We start from the raw sequence: 20196 nt of genomic DNA, 5'->3' as shown, positions 1-20196 counted from the left end.
AACACAGTAGAGATGTCATTTTGGAATAAAGCTTTTCACATGGAGGGCATTGAAAAGTTTTGAGGAACAGGGTATCATTTGGTACCTGAGATCCACTGTTTATTGCCCATAAGCTTAAATGTCTGCTTGATTACATGTCTTTAGTTTCAACAATCTGACAGTTTGTTTCGAAATTTCATCAAGAAATTAGCTACATCACATAATGATAGATCTTACTGAAATTGAGCATTAAGGTATCATCACAGTTATTGACAAAGGTGTCAGCAGCAAATAGAACCCACAAACTCATGGTGGATGTGCAAGCCAAAAATATGGTATCAGTAACCAAATTGGCGGATGATTTTAATCATAGGCACGCACCCGTCCCTTGAAGATGGCTCTTGCTCAGGATGGCCAGAACATGTGACCAACCAACAAACCATTGTTTAAGTTGAGGCATTCATCGAGGAGGATTTTAGCTTCTTCGTTGCAGGAATACACAAACAACTTGGAATCTCTCAAGGCAGAATTTTCACAATCATCCAAAAACACTTGGGTGTGTTCAAGGTCTCAGCAAGATTGGTTCACCTGAAACCTTCGAAGTCACGATTGACAACAGTTGACATGATGTCACAAGCTTCTCAAACTGGTCAACACAGATACAGCCAACATCATTGTTCATCTGGTCACAGGTGATGAAAGATCCCTTCATCACTGGCATCCTGAAACCAAACTAGAAATGAAAACTCAAGGGATCATTGCCACACAAATTCCAAACCCATCCCTCAGCCAACAAGATCATGGTCTTTATATATGGGGATGTCAAGGGAATACCCTGCTGATTAGCCAGCCAGCCTCATGCAAAAATTGCTACAGGACACCAAGGAAAATGTCAAGTGACATTGACTCTAATGAAGTGTTCATTCTTCATGACCATGTCTATGCACATGATGCCCATGGTATGCAGAATGCAATCCACGACTATGAGCAACCGCATCACCCCTGTACAACCCAGACCTGGCCACGGGAACAATTATGTTTTGACATTTGAAATCCCAGATGCAGCTGCCAACTTATCAATGACAAGACTCACCAAAACAGAGATGTTGTGGAAGCAGAAATTTGAAAACTTCTATTTTACTGGCATAGACAGTTTGGAGAACAAATGTAGCAAGTGCATCAAATTAAAAATAATAATAAACATAAATAAATAAATGCATAAAACGCCCATTTTTAAATGTCGATTTCTCATGAAAGCCGCAAAAAAGGTAGTGTGTACCGTACATACCGAGCTTTACACTATGAGCAATTGTTTATCATATTTTCCCCCTTTTTGAGATTAGTACAGACAGTTGAACATTGTTCTTTTTTATTACTCTTGCCGGAGAAGGTATTGCATTTTGGTCTGTTTGTTGGTCCGCACAGAACTTTAGTGTTTTTCTCCGCAACCGCTTGTCGGATTGAGACAAAGTTTTCACCAGAGGAGCGACTACTCATGTTTTATTGATAATTATGTCATCGGTCACATGGTCTGGCAGCCATGTTGGAAAAATGAAAAAAAAAAAAAAACTTTGGACCTTGATCTCTGAAACCACACAACGGAAAAAAATTAAAACTTGGCACAGAGCAAGTACTACTCATGAGGAATAAGTGTGATTTTCATGACATCACATGCTTTCGTTATGACATCATAATTTCATATGTAGAACGCTACATCTGATCAGTATGAAAATTTTTGAGGTCATATATGGATAAAATGGTCCACAGAAAAAAATTTGACGTCGGTCATATGATTTGGCAGCCTTTTTTTTTTTTTTGTTAAACCTTCAAAAATCTTCTCTGAAGTGGCTGGACAGAGAGGCAAAACTTTACATGGATGACCTATCCATGAGGAACAAAAGGTTCACACATGATGTCATAGGTTAAATGGTTTGGCAGCCATATTGGATTTACCCTAAAACCTAGAAATATCTTTTCCAGAATGGCTGTACAGATCGAGGGGAACTTCACACAAATGTTCCCCATGCCATGGTTGTACACGTTTGTAGAGGAATACTTGATAGATCACATGGTTTGGCAGCCATATTGGATTGAAGAAAATATTAAATAATGTATTCTCTGGAACCGCTTAATCAACCAACGTGAAACTTCGCATTTATGATCAAGCCGTGATGGAGAATATGCATGTTTTAAATTTCAACTTGATCGGACACATGGTCTGGCAGCCAGAATTTAATTTTCTTGATCTGGGTTCTTTTTTATTTTTATTTTTTGAATAAGGCTCACTTGGCTGTGCCTGGATGGGTTTGAGGGTAGAGTAGCAGCAGCTGAAATGTGAATCATATTCAGGTTCCTCCTGATGCCTTCATCTTTGCTTTTTACTTGTTCGGGTTCCTTCTGATTACTCCAATGCAGGACTGAAGCTATTTGGTCTTCCATTTGATTTGAATTTAATTTATTTTAAATCCATTATTATAAATTCATTTGAATAATACTAATAAAAAAACATTACCCCCGTGCGGGAGTGACAGTCATCTCTGCGAGAAAATATATAGCCTCCTGAAGGTAGGGCAGTTTTTGCAAACTTTGAAGTCACGTGACGCGAAAACGAAAGTGAATATCGAAAATCCGGCCCGATCAAAATTTAGATATTGTCCCATAGATTCATATGCCACAATCAAATTCAAGATTGCCTGAGAAATGTAGTCGGAGATAGATTTTGAAAATCGTCATTTTCGCATTTTTTGCCAACTTTGAAGTCACGTGACATGAAAACGAAAGCGAATATCGAAAATCCAGCCCGATCAAAATTTAGATATTGTCCCATAGATTCATTTGCTACAATCAAATTCAAGCTCGCTTGAGAAATGGCGGAGGAGATAGAATTTGAAAATCGTCATTTTCGCAACTTCAAAGGCCTCGTGACCTTGACCTTGACCTTCGGTGACCTTTAAAGTCATACCATCGTGTACGTCTCATCGACCTCTATCAGGATCACTAATGACCAGATCTCCCGCTTCAACTTCATTGTGGACGGACGGACGAACGGATCGTCACCTCTCCTCTCAACACCAACATTATTAGGTCATGCTCGAAGAGATGACCTAAAAAGGCATGGGTCAGGGTCAGGTGTCCGATCAAAGCGGGGCTGAATCAAGGCGGAACATCTTGGTACCCGGTCATCACTGCCAGCAGTTTATAAAGTGCCAGTTCTAGTTATGTCTCTTATTAATCACATAACACACCAGTATACAAACACCACAAAAATACACCACACATACACCACACAAAAGTCCTGGTGAGGGTTGCAATATCTGCTCGCTCTTTTTTTCTTGTTTATATTTTGAATTAAACAATCGATAAGTACAACAAAATTTAATTATTCCTTGTGCCTCTGCAATTGGTTATCATTTACTGAATACTCCTCAGTGTGCAGAGCAATATCGTATTGGCTGGTTTAAAATCCCAAGTAAAGGACGCAGTTTAGGTCACCTTCGTGCAATGGAGGCCACATTAATCAGGTCAACCAATCCCACTCTTTGTAGGCAGAAAGAATTTGTCAGAACTTTATATCTATTTTGATGATGATGGATTGACTGTGACAACACTACCAGTCAACATTGAGTCATCATAAAAAAAACCACCCACCCCAAATCACCCTCAGCTAATTCGCATGACGTTTCCACCAGTACTTTGGTGATTCATCTCCACCGAATCATTGTTCATGATGGTTCATTTCCGCCTAATCATTATTCATGATGCTCTATGGTTCCACAAATCCCATCCTTTCTTTCTCTCAACCAATCAACGTTGAGCAAATTACATTGTAACCTTATAAATGAGAGTTTGCTGCTTCTTCTTCATCTGCTTGCAATTTTATCCCGAGCATTGCGAGTCGAAAAGCTTTGATAACGTGCATCTTATTGAAATGCATTTTTAAATATTTTGAATTGCTTGACACTTTTACCAAAATTTACTTTGCAGCAACAGCACTACAGATGGACAAAAGTGACTGATTTATTTGTAGACAATACATAGCATCATGGAAGTTTCTGTACGTTGAAGAAATAGCAGCAGAATTAGAATTATCGCCGTTGTTATATATTGATCTTTTCAATTGTATTGTGGCTTATTTTTCCCTCCTCTGCTCAAGAGTTATTTCTAATGAACATAATGAATACGACTACGTTTTAAGTTTATCAGTGTTAGCAGAAACAGTACAGATACCAAAAGAATGGGGTAGCATATTAAGAAGAATCTTAAGCATATGTGTGGGTATAAAAAAGTAAGGAAAAGCTTTCCAATTCGGTTTAGATTTCACTTCTTATGACATTATAAATCGATGGAACTTTATTGTGAGTTTGAGAAATCAGAGGTAGGATCTTTTCAAGATTTGTTGACTCTCTAAAACAAGTATATTTTCAGAAAAGTGATTTCCAAGATTCTTGTAATCCAAATATATTCCAGAATAACAACAATAATTAATCTTGTTGAACAAAACTTATCAACTGATCTGAAGTTTTAATGGCACTGTCATCCAAACTATTTACCCATTTTAATTTAAATTGAATAAGGGTTGTTTTTCCACAAACCAGTATTTGACATGAACAGGTTAATTATCTTTACCTCAAATGCAAATACCTGCCATAGCATGATAAATGACAATGCAAATAAGTCTTCCTCTCCTTTAATGGTCACCATTATCCCACCTTTTTGTGGGGTCGGCCAGGGGAAGCTTGGCCCGAGTCTTCACGAACCGGCTGGCCAGACCTGATGTTCGACTAATTATAGCAGGAATTTGGCAAGGGTGCCAGTGATAGCTCGCCTACTCTTCGCAAAGGACACCATGGGATCTTTAACATCCACCAATGAATGCTGGCAGACAGGACACCCATTTAACATCCATCCCAAGGACTGTGAACACATTGATGAATCACCCTGCCTGTCAAACACCAGAGTGACAGTTTATAGCTAGGTCGGGATTCAAACCCAGGCTAGACAGCTTCGAGGCGAGTGTGCGTATCTCTCGGCCATCCTATCAGCCCAAATGACAATGCTAATTCTATTTCCTGGAAAGAAAATTCTAAAGGTTTACTTGGACAAACTTAACAAGTGCACATGTTTTTCTCATCTCTAAAGATCTTCTCACGAGATCTTCTCCAAAAGCAAATTTTACCATACCAGATTTGTATAGCTGCTGTTATTTATTACCTATACTGTTAATCATATTATAAAGCTGTTTCCACATCTTGTCCATACTTACTTTGTCCGATTGTGTCGGTTTTGAGTGTATTTATGTCGGCATCAACTTGGTTTATCCTTCCTTCCTGGATCCTTCCTTCCTGCAGTTGGTATATACCCAACTTTCCATCCAACCTTTTGATTCATCTCCTGCCTCTCTTGGCTCTCTGATAGGGGGTCAAGCTGCACATGAGAGATCCGGTACATTTCCTAAACTTCAACGACACAGAATCTGATTCTCACACACAACTATGAGGACTTACAATCTGCCCTCTCTCATAATGATAGGCCTTCCAGCAACACGCATCCGATATCGATTCCACATCAGAATAACGTGGAACCCCGACATTCGCGGATTCGACTTTCACGCTTCATGTCTGTGCGTTTGTGTAATTTTTTTTTCTTCACCTCATGCCTGGTCTCTTACCTACACCACCGCTGATATTAATTCAGCCTGGGAATTATTCTACAAAAACCTTCTCTTTCTTATGCACAGATTCATCCCACCTAGTCTTCAATTACCTTACCCATCCTCCCGCTCTGGGTATTCTGAATCCTCTGATAAGGAAGTTGGTTTAAAACAAGTTGTATTCTTCTCCTGGAAGGCAAATCCGACCGAAGGCAACCTTAGATCATTCCACAAAGCCTGCAACAAGTGTGTGTGTACTCTCAGGAGAGCCAGAAAACAACATCTGTCCAATCTCAAGAATGAGCTTTCAAACTTGTCTCCCTTGGTGGTCTATTGTCAAGTCTGTCTCCATTCTGCTACATTTAGAGCTCATTACAGTGTATAAGAGCTTCATCCAAAAGAACATGAAGTACATGTCTTCTCTCTGGGCTGGTGCAGATGCTTCCCATCTTTATTCGCTAGATTCTGCTACATTCAGACAATTGAGTCCAAGGCTCTCTGTGTTATTGGCATAGCTTCGCAGGTGGGAGAGTCCCATGGTCTGCTTCTGCCTGCTGCAGGCAGGTTGGGGGAGTCTTTTATTTTGCCACACTTCCGGCTTCACTTCATCTAATCAATCCTCCGCAGACCACCCAGCGGGCATACGTTCTTCCAGAATACCACACCTGGTTCCCCTCCCCAACTACAAGCTGAGTGCTTGCCTCAATTCCTTAATCTCCTTTTCTCTCATCTGTGGAACTGACTCCTTCCTCCAGTCCTTAGTGCTGCCCATCGTCAGTCAGCTCATGCCCACTCCCTCCTGTTTCCCTCCCAACCCCACTCCTTTCCTTTCTGCCAATATACACTTGGGCACAATGCTCATCTCCCAGTTTTCCCCTTGATCCTCTGTTTAGCTCCTTCATAAGCCCAGATTTCAAAATAAAAATAATAATAATAATGATAATAATATAAATAAGAACAATAAAAAATTACCCCAGTGTGGGGGTGACGGTCATCTCTATAATACCACAAGTTCTCAATGTTCAGTTATGACCAAAGACCACTGCGCAGTTCTATTGCGCAGCTCGAACTGCGCAGTTTTGTTAAAGATGACTCGGCATTTTGGCGCGCACGCGCAAAATTATATTTTGAAAATAAATACCGACGTTTACATTTCGGGTTTTGAAACTTTTGCACCTTCGGCGGAAAATGTATAAATATAAAAGGCTAAAAATGTGTTTTATATTTATATTTCATTTCTCCTTCCTTCCTTCTTTGCGAATCGCATCGGCGTTTTTGGCCATCTTCCAGATCATGTGACGATCAAACGGGAAGGAAATTCAAAAATCTGTCCGGTTAGATACAAGATAATATTTTTTTACTATCATAATCAATAAACAGTTGCCGAATATCTTGTAGCATGGCAGACTAGATAGGTTTTGAAAATGGCGATTTTTATAACTTACGTGACCTTGACCCTGACCTTGAACCCGGACAAAAGTTATATCGTTGTGCAACACTCATTGACCTCTACCCACATACTAAGTTTCATCAAGACCGGAAAGAAAAATTGTTGACGGACGTACGGACATCTGGTCTGGCTTTATTCGGTCATCTCGGTCGAGATGACCGAAAAATGAAGTATGATGACTGATGGAAAGATGGTGGAAAAACTGTGAAAGAACTGTTTTTGGGTCGTTTAAACAACAGACACGACTTGAACATTTGCAGCGAACCAACAAGATCAAGATTCTGGGTGTTACTGCAATATAGATGGATACTCTTCCCAGCCACCTTATAAGCCAAAGCACTATACTGATGGGCAAATTCTTGTGTAGTTCAAGGACAATGCAGTTGCATGACCAGGAATGCAACTTGTACCGAGACAATTCGAAGGGAAAAAATTGCTTTGCCAAGTTCATGTTAAACAAGGCCCAAGTAACTACTTCCACAGAAGAAACTAAAATGGCACTTAGTAGAGCAGATACCTCCACCAGGCTCAAAAATTGTACGTTTTTGTATCCCAATGATAGGCCGGATCTGCATCTGAACCTTAACCAAAACCTAATCAGCTTGTTCTTGTTGCCCGCCCAACTCGTACACCAAGTTTTGTCATAACACATCCCAACTTATTGAAATATTGTGCAACACGACATATCGTTTTTGCCCCATCTCTCAATGTTGGAGAACCACTTAGAAAAATTATACTATCTGGATTTGGATCTGGATCTTCACCAAAATCTAATTGATTTATCGTCACACACCCAACATGTCCACCAAGTTTCGTCCAAATCCATCCATAACTTTTTAAGATATCCTGTTCACAAACAAACAAAGATGACATGCACAGCATGATATTTGCGAGATCCATAAAACAAATTTGATATTAAAAATAAATGTTCATTGAATTAAATGAACAAATATGCAAATCCTATTCAAATTTCAAGTCAATCAGAGGAAGATTGACAATTTTAGAAATCCAGCTGATGGTTTTGCCAATGTTGACCTTTTGGTCTATGTTGACCTCAAAAACACTTGTTCATTGAATTCAGAGACTGACGGAGTACTGCTCTCCCCTCTAGGTTGGTGCTCCTGCCTCTCACCTTTCTCGGCTTCACGCTGTGGAAACCAAGGCATTTACGATCATTGGTATCTCCCATGATGAGGCTGAGTCTATTGGTCTCTCTCACTCTCACCGCAAGCAGGTCAGTGGTCTTTCTGTCTTCAAGTCTCTCCAGCCTCTCCCCCTCCCCCCTGCTCTGTCTGAGAAATGCCCCCCCCACCCCGCTCTGTCTGAGAAATGCCCCCCCCCCCGATGTCAGTCAGGCCAGATGAGATCTCTGACTTGCTACAGGTATCATGTAAACCTGTACAAACCTGTTCCACGGTCGGGTTGTCAGCGACTAAACCGTCTCCCCCACCAGGTTTGTTAGTGAGGAGGGTGTTTGGATATGGGCACCCAGCAGGATTAAAAACAAAACCTGTAAAAGGGCGGAGAAGCTCCTTGTGAGCCAATGGCCATTCATATCTAGTGCCCAACTGTGTCTGCGGACGTCCTCCTGCAGTTGGGTAACTTCTTATTAGGAGGTTGGTGGCAGGATTTGCACTCCGGCCACCGTAAAACCCTTCATTCCACAAAACCGCAAAGAAATCTGAAAACCCACTCCGTGGGAGTACCTCCTGTGCAGCTTCTCTTCACAGGGCAGCTCACCGGATTACGGGATTGGGGCAAAGCCTTCGGGGCCTCCAATCTTTGATGATAGGAGGGAAACCACAGGGTAACATTCCTGGGTCAGATTGCGGGAGAGTGTGTCGGAGTGGTGCTGAAGTGTTGTCCACCAGACGGCGGTTTTCTTGGGTTAACCTGAGGCGGTCCCTTTGCTTGGGTGCCTGGAATGTCCTATCCCTAAGAGAGGATGATCACCTGTCTCTGTTATCATCTGAGCTCAAGCGTTTGGACATCGGTATTGCAGCACTCTCTGAGGTTCGGAGATCAGACTGTGGCAAGATCATGATGGGTGGTTACACATACTATTGGTCTGGTTGCTCTGATGGTCACCATTCCCAAGGAGTTGCTGTAGCTGTGTCCAATAAGTTGACTCCAATGATAATTGAGGTAACACTGGTCAACGATCGTATTATGAGACGAAGGATTCGTCACTCCTTTGGTGTCATTTCCCTGGACCCTGTTTATACTCCGACTAAGGCGAGTGATCTCACTGTGAATTCCATGCATCGACTGGAACTGATAGGGATAGTTATGAGGTGTGTGTTGGTCCCCATGGGTCAGGAACTATGAACCAGAATAGCACTAAGTTCCTTGACTTTGCAAGAAGTCATGGACTGAGGATGGCCAGTTCATGGTTTCAGCGCCCACAAGCTCATCACTTAACTTGGTATTCCAACGCTGGTGGTGTGGCAAAGGAGATTGACCATGTCCTCGTTGCTGGTCACTGGAGGATGATCCAGAACTGCAGAGTCGACCGGAGTGCTCAGTTGCTCAATACTGACCACCGGCTTGTTGCAGCAACTCTGAAATTGCACCTTAAATCCAGGAGAATGGTACCATCCCAGCCAAGGCTGGATGTTGGCAAGCTCAAGAATGAGAGGGTAGCTGAGGAGTTTGCAAACAAGCAGAGTAGATATTTGGGGGGGGGGGGTCTGGGTGCTTTGGGAGGTCCTCAAGAGTTGTGGAGTGCCTTCAAGACCACCGTCTTTGATGTTGCCGGTGGACGTCTTGGAACTCACCGTAGGGCAAAGAAGAATTTTGTCTCTCAAGGGACACTGGATACCATTGACCAGAGTCGCACGGTCAGGCTGAATGGCAGAGCTGAGCTGTTCAGGGAGCTGAGGCGTAAAACTGTACGTGAGCTAAGGCTGGACAAGGAGGCCTATGTGCGAGGAATCTGTTAGGGGTAGAGCATCACCTGTGGTCAAGTGATTCTTATCCTGCTTACAGGGGAATTCACGTATTGCGTTCATCCAAGCCCATCCCTCGGTGTACTGCAGATAGAGCAGATGGTGGTGGGCTCTTGACAGAGGAGTCTGAAGTGAAGGACCGCTGGGCCGGTTACTTTGAGCGGTTGTACCAGGCTGTTCCCCAGCTGTCAAGTTGGACGTCAGGGGTGTTGCAATCCCTGTTGCTGACCCTCCAATCAACTGTGGTCCACCTTCGCTTGTGGAAACACAGGCTGCGGTGAACCGGTTGAAATGGGGTAAAGCTCCAGGGATCTGTGGCATTCATGCTGAACTTCTCAAGGCTGGTGGAAAAGCTGCACTCGTGTCGTTGCATGCAATTCTGTGCTCTGCCTGGAAAACAGGCATCATCCCAACTGACTGGAAGAGGGGCCTTGTTGTCCCTCTCTGGAAAGGGAAGGGTGATCGCCAAGACTGCAACAACTACCGAAGGGTGATGCTGCTCTCAGTGCCGGGAAAGGTCTTTGCTCGGATAATTCTTGATAGGGTTCGCCACCATCTGCTTGAACACCAGCGTCCAGAGCAGTCAGGCTTTACACCAAAGAGGTCAACAATTGACCGTATCCTTGCTCTTGGGGTCCTCACCGAACGCAGACGAGAGTTTCGGCAGGGGGTGCTTGCAGCCTATGTTGATCTCCGTAAAGCATTCAATTCAGTGAATTGGGATGCCCTCTGGAGGATTCTATGTCTTCGTGGGGTGCCACCAAAACTGATCGATCTGATGTCTAAACTCTGCTCTGGTACTGAGAGTGCTGTGAGATGTGGTGGTACCATCTCTGACTTATTTCCAGTTGTTACTGGAGTTTGTCAGGGGTGTGTAATGGCCCCCACATTTTTCAGCACTTGTATGGACTGGATTCTCGGGAAGATGGCGGAGAGATCAAGCTGCGGTGCATCGTTTGGGAATGTCAAGATCTCTGACCTTCATTTCGCAGATGATGCAGTCATATTTGCGGAGACTTAAGATATCCTTTTGGGGGCCCTCGAAGTGCTGAATGAGGAGTCGGAGCCGCTGGGATTACGGGCTTCTTGGGTCAAAACTAAGATCCAGGCTTTCAATGACATCTTGGATGCTGCTGTCCTGTCTGTGTATGTTTGTGGTGAGGATGTTGAAGTCGTGGAGAGATTCACTTACCTTGGCAATGATATTCATGTCTCTGCTGACTAAGAGTCAGACGTCAATAGACGTCCGGGTCGAGCCTGGCGAGTCATGGATTCACTGAATAATGGGGTGTGGCGCTGCCGGTACATGTGCGGGAGGAGGAAAGTCAGAGTCTTCAGGTCCTTGGTGCTTCCAGTCTTGCTCTATGGATGCGAGACTTGGACTCTGACCAAGGATCTGAGACGGAGACTTAATTCCTTTGGTACCGGGTCTCTTCGGAGCATCCTTGGCTGTCGATGGTCGGACTTTGTGTCCACGAGCGGTTGCTGAGAGAGACGCAAATGAGATTTGTTACCTGCATAGTCAGTGAGCATCAGCTGCGGCTGTATGAACATGTGGCTCGTTTTTCTGACGCTGATCCTGCTCACCAGATTCTCTCAGCGAAGGAGTTTCCTGAGTGGAAGAGGCCAATGTGCCGACCATGTGCCTCGCGGTTGCAGCAGGTTGATTGGCATCTCAAGGAGATGGGAATGGGCCAGGCATCTGCCTGGGGGGTGGACAGACGGAGGCCCCTGGAGTACCGGCGGAAAGTGGACGCAGCGACGCACTGCTCTGGCACATGCTCCCACACCTGACCTGACCCCCCCATATTTCCGCAAGGCGCTCAAGGTCCGCCAGCAACCCTTTCTGGTGAAACTACCAACATCAAGAATCTGCTCACCTTCACTCTTTCATTCCTCTTTTTTCCCCACCTCTGGAACAAACTCCCGCACACACTTCAATCCCACTCTTCCCTCCAGGTCTTCAAAACAGCTGTTCACCACCATCCCTCTCTCATCTTCCCCCATCCAAAACTATGAACTTTTCTTCCCCTGTTAATCCACCCCAAACAAACCTCCTTCAAATTCTCTGCTTTCCTTCATGAAAGTCCCTGTAGTGTCCATCTTGTTTACCCCATGTACCCCACCCCATTCCTTTCCCTTTCACAGATATCCTGAAGTCTCTGTTCCCCACTGGTTTGTGCTCCCCTTGATGTAGGTTCTGTGTGTTAGCGCTTCTACAATCCTCGACATTGTGTGTGTGTATGTGTGTGTATATATATATATATATATATATATATATATATATATATATATATATATATATATATATATATATATATATATATATATATATATATATATATATATATATTATATATTATTTTTATTAAATAAAAAAAATTAGGTCAATGTGGAAGAGTCTGGGTGGATAGGTGAGAAGACAGAGGAAGAATAGAAAAGATCAGATATAGGAAGAAAGGATAATATGAGATGGCAATGAGGAATAGATAAGAGCACAAGATTTTAACAATTTCCTCAAGCACAAGTTTATATCAAAACAAGCCGGTAGGCGGACATAGGTAGTTGGCCGTTGCGTGGCAACGGAGGGGTCCATAGCAACGGTTCTTTCTCACACATAACTAAGACATACCATGAACCTACCATACTAGTTTCATGTATATCTGACTCATAGTCTCTCAGATATAACGAACTTCGTTTTTTTTATTGTTTTCGACCAGGGTTCATTCAAAGTCTATCTTCTCCGACAGTTTTCATAGGATCCGGCTGGAAGTTTTTGACAATATGGCTGAATGTACTGCCCAGTCGCTCGTGGGCCGATTTTTGATTTTCGCAAAAATAATTTTTTTATGATTTTTCAAAAATGTCAAAGTCCCGTTGCTAGGCAACGGTGGTGTCCATAGCAACAGTTCTCATTTGCACACAACTAGGTCATGGTATGAACCGACCAACCAAGTTTCATCGAAATCGCCATTGTATTAACTGAAATCGCCATTTTAAATACTGATAATAAGGGTAGAACAAATCTAAAAAAAAGATTCTTTTTTTTTACATTTTTTTCGATGAGATCGACTGCCCAACAGATGTGGCTTTTAATTAAACTCCTGATGTCAACTGGATGACCTTTAAATGTAACTTGGGGAAAAATGAGTTCATCAGTTGTCAATCGAAGAAACCATTCCATTGGGGACCTTCGGCACTTGACAGAAAGTGTAAGGAGGAAAGGAAGAAGTAAAATAGGCCCTGTATGCAAGGGCAACAGCACTAGGATTGCAAAGGCAGGTAGCACAAAAAGTGCACTTACACCGGGGTGCTGTACCATCATGCCGGCACCCGCCGTGCCATATCCACTGCCCATATGTGACTGTTGGCTCTGTATCACAAGGCGCACAGTCACACGGTGAGGTTACCATGGCTCACACATGGGCACACACAAGCACGGCCTATTACAAGCAAATACTTGGAACATTCACATGGGGGAGGCCAATTGGCCCATCATCCATGTACTCCATAAATTCACAGCCACCAATTAATTCGAGCAATCATTTTGTCGACTCAATTCCACAGATGAGGGGGGAAGGGGAGGAGGACAGTGGGCAGGCACAGGGACATTACTGGGATGGTGTGTATATACATATGTATGTATGGGAGGAGAGGGGGGATAAAAGGGTGAGGAATGAACAAACACTGACCGCATACAGTATTTGACGAGACCCTATCACATACATTACAATCGCTGCCAACTTAGTCCTGCAAATATTCATGTATCACTCCATCCTCAATGCTTATAGTTACCTATTTAATCCGAGTTCAAATATATTCACTACTTCTGCTGCCACAACCTTTCCAGGGAGACAATTCCAAACACTAACTACACCGAGTAAAAGACCTCTTGCATTGCTGCTATCCTCACTCTCCTCTCCACTCTTAGGCTGTGACCCCTGGTCATATCACTGTCCATTCTGCTGAAAAACTCTTCTGCACTTATTTTGTCTGTACCCTTCATCATCTTAAACATCTCCATCAGATCCCCTCGTAATCACCTCCTTTCTGATGTCTGAAGTCCTGCCTCCTTCAGCCGCTCCTCAGCTTGGTCTCGGTAGCTTCAAAATTAATCCAGTCACTCTACACTGAACACTCTATTGGCAGCTATGTTCTTCCTCAGATGTTACAACCAAAACTGCACACAATATTTGTGGTGAGGCCTGACTAAATTCCTGGACAGCATTAACACTTCCTCCTTTGATTAAAAAAAAAAAAAACATAAAATCCCATTAGCTTTACCTCTGGCAGTCTGCCACTGAGCTGTCTGCTTACCACCCCTACCCAGACCCACATTTGCATTCTGCTACCCCCCTCCCTCCCCAACAACCTGCATTTATTACCACCCCCAGATCCTGTGTGGCATATGCTCTAAGAATGCCCCTTGCATGATATATTCTCCATTTTCATTATTTTTACCCAACCACAGCATTTCTTTATGTTCAACTACATCTGCCAATGTTCTGCCAAATCTATGAAAGTATCTAGACTTTCCTGAATCTCATCATAACCATCTCTGCTATCGACCTTACCTCCAATCTTTGGGTCATCTGAAAACTTGGAAAGCTGACTCAAACCCTCTGTCAAAATCAATGATGAAAATTATGAATACCCCAAAGGTCTTAGTACTGATCTACTACTTGCAACCTACTCTACTACTTGCAACCTCACAACCATCTTCCCACTCACAGCCACTCGTTGCTTCTGATCACAAAGCCAGTTTCTGATCCAGTTGGCTACCCGACCATCCACTACACAAGCCCACAACTTGGCTAACTCTGTGGTACCTTACCAAATGGCTTCTGAAAGGATAGATACACTACATCTACTGCACTTCCCTCATACATCCAAACAGAAACTGCATCAAATAACTCAAACGAATTTGTTAAGCATGACATACCTTGATCCATGCTGACATACTGACATCTTTAATTGATTTAAATCAATCAAAATGTTTCCCCAATCTGATCCATATCTATGTCTCCATAATCTTCTCCACAACTGAAATAACCTTTGGTTATTCAATTTTAGGCAATTATTAAACATCACACCTACAAACACAAGCACTAGATTAAGCTCTCCAACCAACTGGAAAGGAAACCTCAAGATTTGAATGTACATGATTTTTGAATAAACTTTAGCAAGACTGTGCTCAGCTGCAGTGAATACAAATCCATCTATGAATCTCACCAGGAAAGGCATGTAGCTGCTAGAGGACCCACGCATGCCAAAAGGTGCAACTCTGGGCATGGAAGATGGGAAGAGGCCTAATGCATTCAAATTTAAGCCTGGAATCAAATTGCCCTGTTGCTGCAACAACAAACCAGCATTAGCATCAACTACTATCACTCGCATCAACAATTAACACTGAGGTAGACTTGACAATGAAAAATGGATCAAATAAAATACACTACAAACTACTTTTCAACCAAAGTTAAAAAAACAAAAAATATATTTTGAAGGTCGCACAATTTAAAAAGCAGGAATCTACACAAAAACATGTGTGTTGCACTCCACAACCAACAATTTCTCATAATTCAAGTTACAATTGATGTGGAAAGAGACAGACAAGGATATCTGCATAATTATCACATATAAGGCTTTTTAAAAAGGACAGAAGCATAAAGATATACATGGCAGCATGGAAGAAGTAAGGAAACAAGACTTAGCAATAGATAAGCACACACACATAACCAACTGAACCGTCACAAAACAAATGACTGAAAAGGTTACATTAAGAAATTTAGGACGAGGAGATGATAAGTAAAATTGTAATTGCAAAGCTGCAGAGAATGTGTTTAATCCAGAACATGAAAACGCACATTGAAGTCGGCCATGTCGTTCTCATAAGCTTCACGGAGCCTCTTCATAATGTCAGCCTCACCACAGCAACAATCATCAATAGAACCCTTCACTGTGATCGTCCGCTCATGATTGTAGATCGTCAAATCTTGGAGCCTGAAGAACACAACCTTCAATTGAACAAGCATTGATCTTTAAAGCTACCAAACATGTACAAACAGGACACATAAAAAAAAGAAAAACATTTACTTCCAACTGTACCCATCATATTCTTAATCCTTCAACACTCATTTTCTATTCTCTACCCTGTTGCCTCAAACAATGAAGTTTTACATTTGTAACTAGAACGGCACAATCGTGCATACCTCTGCCAGTCTGAACAGTTTAAGTTTTGTATTCCAACGATAAGGCCAGATCTGCATCAGCACCTGAACCAAAATCTCATCAGCTTGTTCTCGTCACCTACTTAACTCATCCAAGTGACGTCCGAATCTGACAACTGTGAGATATCTGACAATCTGACAACGTGCGTGCGTGCGTGCGTACATATACATATACATATACATATATATATATATATATATATATATATATATATATATATATATATATATATATATATATATATATATATATATATATATAATTTTGGCCCCATTGCTCAATGGTGAAGAATCACTTCAAAAAGTTAAAATATTATCGCATCTGGATTGTCATCAAAATCGAACCAATTCGTCCTTGTCACACACCCAACCTCTGCACCATATATCATACAAATCCGTCCACAACGTTTTGAGATATCCTGCTCAAAGACAGACAGACAGACAGACAGACACAGACGGAGTGAAAACATAACGTCCGTCCACCTTTGATGGGGGAGTTATTAAAGTTTGCATCACCTTGCATGAAAACATTCCTCACTCCATTTCTTTTTTGAAAGCTGTGAGCAAGAAAAGGGAGCAGCACATACGGAGAGATGGTGATTTTGGTGTTTGTATCTTGCTCGATCTTCTTCAGGTTCTTCCCTTCTTTCCCAATGAGGCGACCCACAAAGTTGTTGTGCGCCAGGATTTTAAGCGGAATTTCATCAGCCCTGGACGGAGAAAAATATTGTTGTTTAGACATGATGCAGACAACATTATTTCGCATTTTGTATCTCAAAAAGCTTTCCAAGATAGAAAAACAAAGTTGGTGTTCGACATATGAAAGAACAAACAAAATATTGTATTGTGCAAAATTAACAATTATTTGGCAGTGCCAAAACAGCCTCCATGAGACAAGAAAGCACTTGCCAAGTCCTGTCACAGAGATGGAACCACCGAATCAGCCGGTGGCTCCTGGGCTCGAGAGGGAGAGGGAGGGAGGGTCGGCAGCACGTTTGCCGTTGGTCTAGCCTACGCATATGTGGCGCTTCAACATGGATTCCATTTGGGCCCAACAGTGTGTCCAAGCATGAAGTCTTCTTCAGGAGTCGCCCGGGGTGGTGATCTGGCTCTTGTCCTGACTGGTGGGTTTGGTGGCCTGATGGGGGAGTTTTTGGCACCAGCCTTGTTTGCTGGAAACTCGGGCATCTGATTGAAGACTAGCGTGAGGGGTCCATGGTTTTCTCCACTGACACGTCTGGGCCTGGAGGGCATGGATGCTCCTGAAGTGGTTGGGCACATGGTCGAGGGAGGGGTTATCAAGCACACAACAGCTTTCATCAGCATGACGGGTGTGGACATCAGTCTTGGTGCGTTAGGTACCGGTTGGAGTGTGGGAGATGGTGGGGTTGCGGAGTGTGCGGGAAGGGGAGCGGTAACTAATGACAACATTGGGGGTGTTTCAAGTGAGGGTGCTGGCGGTGGGGTTGTGGTTGGTGGAGTCGAAATTGGGACGCTGCGGATGTGGGTTCTGATGGGGGTGCGCATGAGGATTATGGTGCAGTACGGTGGGTGCATGTGGTGGTGATCCTTGGATGAAGATGGGTGGGAGGCCAGGGAGATCGTTGTTGTCAGGGATGAGGTTCTTGGGTATGTGGGCTCTTCATTTTGTAGCAGGGATCGAAAACAATATAGGATTTTGTGTTGTTTCAAACAGCAGGGGTGAGGGACATTGATGGACTATTGGTTGACATTTGCAAGAACATGGGTTGTGGTGTATCTGAGTGTCAACGATGTGGGAAGAATATATTCAGAGGACATGGAGGTGAGATACGAATTATTGGGTTATCAATTGAGGGAAAGCGGTTTCATTGCAAGTTTTGTGTACAGTTTTCTTCACTACATCTGATGCAGTACATAGTTGCCATAAAGGGTGTGCAGCATAGTGTTGCGGCCGTGGAAATTGGCACTACACCATGAAGGTCCTCAGATCAGTTATGACGCTAAGTATATGTGTAGTTAGATTTCCTCACCGTTGTTTAGAGGGAATTTCCGTGTTCTCAGGGCTGTGATCCTTTGAGATAGCCGTTTTTCTTTTCTCTATCATTATTTTAGACCAATCATCCCCCAACAACCAAATCGCCACCACCCAGAACACCCCCTAACAACCCCAGCCAAACCCCCACCACCTTCGCCTTTCTCCCATCACTACCATCAACAAACACCACCCGCAAACAAGAAATCGCCTTCGTCCCGGAGTCAACACCGAAGTCGCGCTGTCCAAAGTCTTTCGGTGATTTTTACCACGTCCAGACATGATTTGAACAGAGAAATAGAACACGTTACCGAACGTCGTGCCATTGGTCGTGAATGGGATCCTTTTGAAGGAGAAATCGGATCAGGAATCATACACGCCCACTTTTCATCCGTCCAATGGCTAAGCATCAGGTGGTGTCACCCCTCCTCCAAACCCGATGTGATCCTCAAATTTGCATATGAACTCCTTCACGGACGGACTCGATGCATTACACGCATCGGTTCGGCGGGACAGAAGCCCCGGCGAAACCCGCATACACACATCGGCTGGTCGGGCGAAACGACGCCGCGTGGCGGATGGATACCATGCCGTACACGCATCGGTTCGGCGGGACAGAAGCCCCGGCGAAACCCGCATACACACATCGGCTGGTCGGGCGAAAGGGAGCCGCGTGGCGGACGGACGCAATGCATTACACCCATCGGCACGTCGGGACGAAGCCCCGAAACACGCAAACACACATCGGCTGGTCGGGCGGGACGAAGCCGCGCGGGCGGACGGAGCTTGGTGCATTACACCACCATTAGCTCGAAGGGGTAAAGCTGAGCTGACAGGGCGAGGCTTTGGTGATTTCAACCACGTACGCTTTGCCGGGTCAGGGGTCATGCTGACAGGGCGAGGCTTTGGTGATTCCTACGTCAGCTTTGCCGGGGGAGGGGTCACGCTGACAGGGCAAGGCCCTGGTGATTTCAACCAGGTACACTTTCCAGAGGTTGAAGGTCATAGGTCGGGGGTTGGATTTTTCCACTCCCCCAGCCTATATAAGGGCGAGCACAACGGAGCTCGCGACAGACGGGGGCAGACGGGAGACGGTCGATGGAGAGGAAGCATCTTCGGAACGAAGCTCAGGTCGAAGTTGAGGGGCGAGGAGGGCGAGTTGCTGAGTGGAGCAGGGACACGGAGAAGGGCTCTAGAGGCAAGCCAGAGGGCTGAGTGGGGACCACCGCCGGAGAAGGGGTGTTGTGGAGGCCACAGCCAGGAGGAGTTTTCGGTCCAGAGCGCCAACTCGCTGAAGGGAGCGGCAGCAGTTCCCCTCTCCCAAACCGAGCTTCGCGCTGAGAGAGCGCCGATAACCCCCGTCTCGCCAGAAGGGCATCGACATTGCTAAAAGAGCCTCAACATCCCTCCCCATACCGGGCATCAACAACCCTTCCCATACCGGGCATCAACAATCTGCCCCCCCCCCATCCGCGCTGAGAGAGCGCCGGTAACCCCGGCCGTTCCCCTCCCCAACCGTGGTGCCGACTGTGAAACACGTGCCTGCGTGGAGAACGCTGGATGGAGCTCACCGGCCACACCAGGGGCACGAAGTCAGGCGCGGCTATGCTGACATTGCGGCTTGCCCTCCATCGCGCCAGGAGGGCGCGGGTAAGACCCTTCGGTCTCATGTACCTGGCCACTCATCCAGGTTCCACGTACATTTGGTCCACGGACCTGTCTGCCACCCTTGTCTGTGAGGGTGGCTTTTCTTTGCTTTTGTGTAAGTGCATGTGGTGGCGCCGTCTTATAAGTAGAATTGTCTAAGTGTGCGTGTGAAATATAGACATTTTATTCGTAGTAAATTCTTCATTTGCTTGCTTGACTGTACATACGTGCATGACTTACTGTATGGCTGTAAATACGTGCCTTGTCTGAGTGTGAAATAA

General features: G+C 44.2%; 1 protein-coding gene across 5 annotated transcripts in view; it reads right to left on the bottom strand.

The window, feature by feature from the left end:
• LOC147029615 (insulin-like growth factor 2 mRNA-binding protein 3) overlaps nucleotides 1-20196 on the bottom strand; it is a 316214-nt gene that overhangs the window by 111335 nt on the left and 184683 nt on the right. For 4 of the 5 annotated variants that reach the window (XM_085872801.1, XM_085872799.1, XM_085872797.1 and 1 more), the window contains 4 exons: nucleotides 16842-16964; nucleotides 15892-16027; nucleotides 15260-15379; nucleotides 13332-13400 (listed from right to left, as the gene is read on the bottom strand). In XM_085872801.1, coding sequence (XP_085728927.1) covers nucleotides 13332-13400; nucleotides 15260-15379; nucleotides 15892-16027; nucleotides 16842-16964 — 448 coding nt within the window. The remainder of the gene's footprint in view (nucleotides 1-13331; nucleotides 13401-15259; nucleotides 15380-15891; nucleotides 16028-16841; nucleotides 16965-20196) is intronic. The other variant, XM_085872798.1, reaches the window with a different exon arrangement.

The sequence above is a fragment of the Eptatretus burgeri genome, chromosome 3 (assembly GCF_056783735.1).
Source record: "Eptatretus burgeri isolate ZD-2024b chromosome 3, Ebu_testis_v1, whole genome shotgun sequence".
NCBI classification, from domain to species: domain Eukaryota; kingdom Metazoa; phylum Chordata; class Myxini; order Myxiniformes; family Myxinidae; genus Eptatretus; species Eptatretus burgeri.
Note: the sequence above shows the minus strand (reverse complement) of the source record. Positions and strands in the feature narration are given on the sequence as shown.